We start from the raw sequence: 7,305 nt of genomic DNA, 5'->3' as shown, positions 1-7,305 counted from the left end.
TGGGACCGATTAGCGCACTTTCTCCTCAAAAATAAGAACATTACGCTCTCGACCCTAAAGTGTTGCATCTCCTTTTCCACCGTGCCACCATTACTCATGTGGCCGTGTGCACGGAAAGAATACCGACGCCTACAGTGCGCTGTTATGCAGAAACGCAAAGATAACGGCTCCACTCTACAAGTCAGCCCTTCAGCGCTGCCAGAGACAGCATTCGGCGCCATGGCTCTATCGCACTACATCGGAAATCATTTAAGCTTTCTAAAGCAGCATCATCTTCATTAAGGGTTCACGGTGGCGTCACAGCGGTACTATGGCATAAAATAAAACCCCGTGTTGTCACTTTTGCTGTATGACGTAGTTAATTTATAACTACTCAACTATAGTTTAACGGTGCTCATCTCCACACAGGTCCCCTGGTACGAGAGTGGTCTTTCGTGGCTGTGGTTGCGTGCGTGTGTTTGTTTCTTTCTTTCTTTGTTTGTATACAGGACGACAGCAGAGGTTCACTAATTATTCCGGCCGAGGAAGCTGCGAGAGGCTTGGAAGTTTCTTTTTTCTGTTTTATTTCTGCGAATTATGCTCGATGCGTCACGTTTGCGGAGTCCAAAAACCCACCGGTCGGCTAGCTCTATGAAAAACGTCCGCCGGTTTCCTGGTCCTCAAATTTTCTTCCAGCTTCAAGTGACGACCGGAAACCCGCTGTGGAGCTGCGCTGTCCTGAGGCCCGGCCGCAATGTGCCTGGCGAGGGCCAGCAGGTACAGGCATCGTGACGGCAACCAACAAGGGCTGTCGACGCGCACTAGAACAGGGGACCTCGACGCACGGTGTGCGCCCTGGTCCCCCGCATTTCCGTAGCGCGTGCGCGTGCGCAAACACCAGGCAGGACGGTGGAAGCGCAGCGCGAAACTAGGCCCCTAGCAACGAGCCAGAGCTCGTGCAGATGCTGGGGAAGTCGAACAGCACGAGCCTCTGCGGTTGCTGCAAGGCGCCCGCTGTTGGTGGTGCTGCACAGGCATAGACGGCACGTGATTCGCTTTCCGCAAAAGAATTAGTGCTGACAGGAACAGTAGGTAATGGGCGAATGCAACTAACAACAGCGATTAGATGCGTTAAGCAAGCACACCGGCTATTGCTAACCCTGAATATAGGAACGCAAAGAACTGTATTCGGCACCCAGCAATATATCTCAAAATCTGGAGGTCGGATACACAGTTCAGGTGCTGGCAGGCACTTCTGTTGTAGAGCTGTTGTAGAACTGTGGTATGGCTTAAAATTAAACACTTAAAGTTCCTGATGCCAAAGCGCACTGATGCGTGGCTGCTATGTCATGCTACATAGTAGTACTCGGCAAGCAACCTGTGCCCACAAGTTAGCGGAATCAAGCGCACCCGTTCCATATTTCAGCTTCAGCATACCCATACCATGCCTAAGAATTTCAAGCACCTGGGCGGGTGAAAAATTGAACCGCGGAATCTTTGTTTCGTTTACTTTTTTATGCAATCAGAACTCCATTAAACAGTACGCTGTTGCAGGACATCGCCCTGCCAAAGTGCAACCTGTAAATAAAGCTTTACACTCGAGTAATGACAACGGTACACGACATGCAAATCAGCAATGTCGCCAATTTCTCTTTCACGTAGCTTGGCTCAAAGTTCCTTAAAACACTGCAATATTTTGCGGTATGCCGCTATGCTTACTACTATTAATTATTTGCATGCAACTGGGGGTGATATCGTTAGCAATTCAATCATTTCTGCCTATTAGCAGTTAGTCATCCCTTCCATTGTCAGCATAGTCGATGAATGGCATTACTTTCAGGCTACCAAGTTTGACACCACAAACAGCAACTGTCTGTAATAAAGGCACAAAGTATGCACCGAGAAATGCATCGTTACAAAATACGAACCAATTTATCTCATTTAAAAGCTATCTTCGGGCACTGTACTGCTCCTTTCAACGGCCAGACTGCTTTTATTTACGAACAGAAGGATCGCTGTCAGCATACTGTCAGGCCAGAATGAAAAGCGAACAGGATAATTGAAAAAGAAACTAAGGAACCAACCACATTAGCGGCAGCAAAGGAAATACCAGCAGGGTCCATTAATAAATTCTACTCAGTGGTACTAGCGCCATAGAAGTGCAAACTCACTAGAGCACTCTTCAGTCTTCCTGATTTCAGATCGGCCCCTTTTGCTGCCCTCAATGCAGTCATCGTGTTCGCGTTTCATTTCGGACTGGTTGTATGTGCACACTTCTGTTGTTACCCCCCCCCCCCCCCCCCCCCCGTGCTCAGCCGTATCAAGTTGTGATCCTCCCGGTACGCAATATTTGTCCTTTTAGGCGTGTACATCACGCTATACAGCATGTAGCCTGCAGTAAAATTTACATCCATGACACAAACTCAATACTGGAGCCCTTGGCAAGCCCTTAGCTATGGAATCCTTCGCGCTCGATAAAACGAGAAAAAAAAGCGGTGTATACACGCTAATTTGCAGGGAAGCGAAGGAAGCTACGTTGTGCAGTCCGCTGTCCTCTGTTTCTTCGTATTCTCAAGAGCATACAAGTAAAGAAAAAAGCGCACAGGCGTTTCACTCACGTGAGAAAATCAGCACTGCATCAAGGAACACACCTGTCCGATCAACTCGATAACTTCATCTCCAAAACATAGCTCCTTGTACACTTCACGCAGCTTAAATACCTTTTCTATGAAGTAATCTCAGACAGATCGCGCATCTTCATCGCAGTGTCGTACAGCCATCCTGCTTCGTCAAATACTGTGGAAGCCAAGAAGGAAGGACCCATCGTATTTATAATGATACGGCTCAACGTCCAGGAATCGTATCCTATACGGCGTCAATGTTACGTCTTTCCTTATTGTCCGCTGGAGCACGCCCCAAAAGAGCAGCGTATCCTAGCAATCAATAAAGACGTGTTATATTGACTCTGGTTTGTGACAACAAGTAGTCAGCACCCAATGGTAAAAGCAATCTCTTCTCCTCCATTCAGGTTTTATCCGCCACGACTGTTCCGACTCTACGAAGTGGATGAAGGCACGTCTAGTGAATGCACAGATGTCTTAGACACGTACCTTCGAGATATGTACTCAGGCGTGCAGGAGTAATTTAACTATGCGCTTGAAGATTATATATGCCAATTACGCGAGTAGATAAGTACGTTTTCGGTGAATTTCCTTCGTGCATGGCATGCAGTCGTAGCGCCATCACGCGGCGCCCACAGAAACACCAACACGCAATGTACGGCGATGGCCCAGCAGATGCTGCACGTCTAGTGAATTCACAGGTGTCTTAGAAACGTATGTTCGACTTATGTACCGAGACGTTCAATAACGGGTGATATGGATGGGAATGAAGACGCAGGCGCTTCGACGAGCTCGGGAGCTGGCAGTTCCGGAACGCACTCGACGTTACAAACGCTCAGCCGCGTCTAGTTACCGGATACTCCACAGCTTTCGCTGCCCAGTCAGGTTCAAAAGTAGTCAAACCACAGCTTTTTTTCAATTTGTGGTGGTAATTAATTGGAGATTAATAGTGCAAATATTCAATCATTTAAATATAATGTATGAGGAAGCAGAAAAAAACAACCAAATGCCACATGTAACCAACCTTGAGATTGTTCAGTTACATTACACATAAGTACCCCCAAAACCAGAAGATTGGACAAGCTCAGTTGGTATACCACCGGACGCGAAATTCGGAGGTGGTGAGTTCGGATCCCTCCCGCGGCATGTGGTTTTTATTCTGCTTACTCATCAATTATCTTTAATTGGTTGAATATTTACATCATTAACCTCCAAATAACACCACAGATTGAAAAAAGATAGATTCAGTAACCTCCTTGGTTTCGGTGGCTGCTTGCGTTATGTATTCTCAAGAGGCACTTTATATGAAACTAAGAAACAAAGACAGGATGCGTAGGATTATTGGAAAGGACTAACACTAATTTGTTTCCCCTTCTGGCTCTTCCTGTCTGTGCGCGCTCAAATGGTGCGCATGCCGAGAGTAGCGCTACTTTTGACCATCTCCGCTTCTTAATTTTGATTGTGTTGCCAAGGTAAAATTAATTCTCCCAGGGTGTAAACCACTGCCGTTTAGCAATATTTTTCATTTACCATTCCGGATTTAAATAGGTTGTCCTGTCCACTCCTCTTCCTCCAAAAGGTTTAATTATTCACAGTAAACTATTTGTAATCCCTGTACTCCTCATCTGCTTTTACTGCGTGTATAACGCAACCACGTAACGTAACTTATGATATTGTAGACCACTAACGTTGTCCGTGGCGCTGCTCGGCCGCAGCAGCCCTTGCGCCTTGAAACTATCGTTGTCATCACACACTAGCAACATTAAACACATCGTACGGCGGTTTATCCCTCGTCCCTCTCAGCACTTACGTGTTTTACGCAATGCGTGCGTGTTCCACCGAACACACTCAGCAGCTGGATGGTCTCTCGGCCTGCGCCGCGCTGACTCCCCACGCACTGCTCGAGCAACCAGCGTCGGTTGCAGTGCAGCTCGAGTGGCATGCCAGAAGCCTTGAAGCAGCTGCTGCGGTACGGGGCACCGCCACGGGAACAACCCGACAGCTGTTGGTAGCGCTGATGTTGAGGGTGAGGCTGTGGATGAGGCTGTCTCTGCGGCTGAGGCTGCTGCCCACTGCAGCAGAGCCTAGTGGACGACGTGAACAAGGGTGTAAGAAGAATGCGCGAAGAGTGCACCGAGCGGTCAAAGTCGAGAGGCGTCAAAAGAGCACGTCAGCGGCGGCGGGCGATACAAGAAAAAAAAATCATAAGCGTGAAAGTACGACAACCAAAGTCAAATAGTCATACTCCGACCCTTGGAAACTCCTTGTTTTGTTTTTCTTTTTTACAAGCAAAGGTCGACCCTTACCTAAGAAGCACGCAGTTGCGGTTTTTAACAAAAGCGCTCAAGGCTGCCCTCATTTCAGGGTTCCCATCAAAATCCGGTGTAAGATACGTTATTACAAAGATAAAAGGAACCAGAGGATGCCGAAATAAGAAGGGCTGGTGATACAGATTTTCAATACATTCAGGCAGTCTTGAAGTCATTTGCTTTCTTTTCAACAAGTCCTGTGATGTTGCGGAACGGGACCAAAGTTCACTGTTCTGTGGAGTTACATTTAAAGCGAGGTTTTCGGTTGTCCTTGTTACGACTGCAAAAAAAACATTGCCCACGAACGCGTGATGCGGGAATACTAATATGCTAGCAGTGTAACCAACTTCAGCGTATTTTGCAGTCAACCCTAAACGGGAATGCCGCAAGAGTCGCGATAGCACGCTAAATTGAACTGTAGCCCTTATGGACCCCTGAATTCAAACAAACAATCGCGGAAAGTAATTGAAGCACTCACCAAACAAGTAAAACACTACTTCCAGGTTTTTTTCCTTCCTCCTCAATTAAAGAGCGATAGTGATAGCTGTATTGAACCTCCGACCAATCACTTGGGAGTGGTCATTCTAAATCTTACATGAGCCACGCCCATCTGGCCACGTGACCCACAACGCTGGCGCTCGAGAGTGCCAACAGTCCTTAGCCTTTCCACTGATAAGAAGGTGAACAGAGGAGTTTTAGGTGACACCCGCCGTGGTGGCTCGGTGCATTTAGCGTTCGGCTGCTCATTCCTAGGTCACTGGATCGAAACCCTAACACGGCGGTCGCATTTCGACAGAGTTGAAATACAAAAAACAACCGCCTTGTGCTGAGTTTTCAGCGCACTTTAAAGAGCCTCGCGAGTCATTGAAAATCTAGAATCCCGTGTGTTGCTCCGGAACATTAAAGCATGGAATTTGCAATTTGCATTGAGTTAAATAATTTTCGGTGGGCTATACTTTTAGTATGGCGACAAGAACTCCGTTTGGCGACAGAAAAGGTTTTAAGTGCACGTATACAGCCGCCAGTGGAGGCTGTAGCAGCGTCGGACTTGTTCTGGAAAGTTTTCGTTCCCTACCGCGAAATTACAGTGGCACTCACCGAGGCATTTCCGATTTGCGGACGAGCCCATCCTCACTAGTCCGTGCTGTGCTGTCCATGCGGCCTGCGGAATAAGAGAAGAGTTGCAAGGCGCTGAGCAAATCAAACAGATCTCTACCATTCACGCATCTTTAGCTTGCCATGCTGCATGTTCGACTCCTGTATGTATGTATCCCCCCTACATGTATGTATTCAGGCAAGAAAACAGCGTTTACTGGCAACAAATGGTTATCCGACTCCAAGGCCGATAAATTATTTAGAGCAACATAACAGTCATACGCAAACACGCGTTTTGCAAGCCCGTCATTATACTAAAGTGAAGTACACCGCCTTGCACCTCTAGCACGCCATCGCAGGTGGCTAGCAGGTGCAAGGTTATTGACGGCGACATCATTACAATATCTCGACGCCAGTGGATGGAAGACCTCTTCCTCTGAGGGTCATTTGCCGCTACGTTCTTGAGATGTTTTCGACTATACTAAACTTCGACCGCGATTCTGGTGGCCTTATCTGTCTTTAGCGGTATATGTATATACTGAATCCAAGCTTAATCAGACCGCAGTTCATGAGAAATTTAACCTGATACGAGCTTTTCCCGTAATTTCTGCAGCATTAAACAAATTTAGTCGTCTTCTGAGCGACCGGCAGATAGACCAAAAGCGTAGAATCAGATCAAGAACCATCTGCCATCTTTGGCGAGTAATGCCCCTGTCACACGGGCACTTTCGATCCTCATTGAGTCAATGCTCATCGAACTCAATGTCACACGGCCACTTTCAAGCGCAATCGAGCTCGATCCTGCTTGACTCGATGCCGATTCCTCAAGAGTGCTTGAAGTTCCAAGCACAATCGAGAACACTCTCGCTCTCATGAAGCTATAAAAATAAACACAAGTTAACAAAACCAAACCACAATTGTTGTTGTTGTGATTGATTAAAATGTAGTACAGAACATTTTTCAGGTACTATGCTTGCTTATATGCAAACATTTGAAAATAATCTCTACACCACGCTCCAAGCTTCGCCGTCAGTGTAAACAAAGATGGAGTCCCCCTGCTCGTCGGCGCGGAAACTATGGAGCGAGCGCGAGACAGCCGCTCTCATCGACTGCTGGCAGGACCGCCTAAATAATTTGCGGCGCCAGAAGAGAAACGCCCTAGTCTTTGCAGAAATCGCGGAGGCGTTGCGGGCCCTCGGGTTGCATCGCACAGCAGCAGAAGTGCGCCACAAAAACCTGGTGCAGATACGCAATGTACCGATTTGGCTACGGATTTGGCTGCCGCTGCCCCCGACTGCACA

The 7,305-nt window shown here is 47.4% G+C and overlaps 1 protein-coding gene across 1 annotated transcript; it reads right to left on the bottom strand.

The window, feature by feature from the left end:
* Positions 1–573: 573 nt before the first annotated feature.
* Positions 574–6,064, bottom strand: LOC144130394 (uncharacterized). Its single transcript, XM_077664319.1, has 3 exons — positions 6,008–6,064; positions 4,411–4,684; positions 574–1,005 (listed from the first exon to the last, which is right to left on the bottom strand). The coding sequence occupies exons 1-3, from the start codon at positions 6,013–6,015 to the stop codon at positions 916–918; spliced, it is 372 nt and encodes a 123-aa protein (XP_077520445.1). The 5' UTR covers positions 6,016–6,064; the 3' UTR covers positions 574–915.
* Between the last annotated feature and the right edge of the window lie 1,241 nt (positions 6,065–7,305).

This window comes from Amblyomma americanum, chromosome 4 (genome assembly GCF_052857255.1).
Source record: "Amblyomma americanum isolate KBUSLIRL-KWMA chromosome 4, ASM5285725v1, whole genome shotgun sequence".
Classification (NCBI taxonomy): domain Eukaryota; kingdom Metazoa; phylum Arthropoda; class Arachnida; order Ixodida; family Ixodidae; genus Amblyomma; species Amblyomma americanum.
The sequence above is the reverse complement of the archived record's forward strand: the minus strand, read 5'-3'. Positions and strand labels throughout refer to the sequence as shown.

Excerpts from the sequence above, each read along its gene's own strand:
- LOC144130394 (XM_077664319.1), bottom strand. Across the intron at positions 1,006-4,410 it reads GCACGCATTGCGTAAAACAC|CACCACCAACAGCGGGCGCC; the intron begins GTAAGTGCTGAG and ends ATGCCTGTGCAG.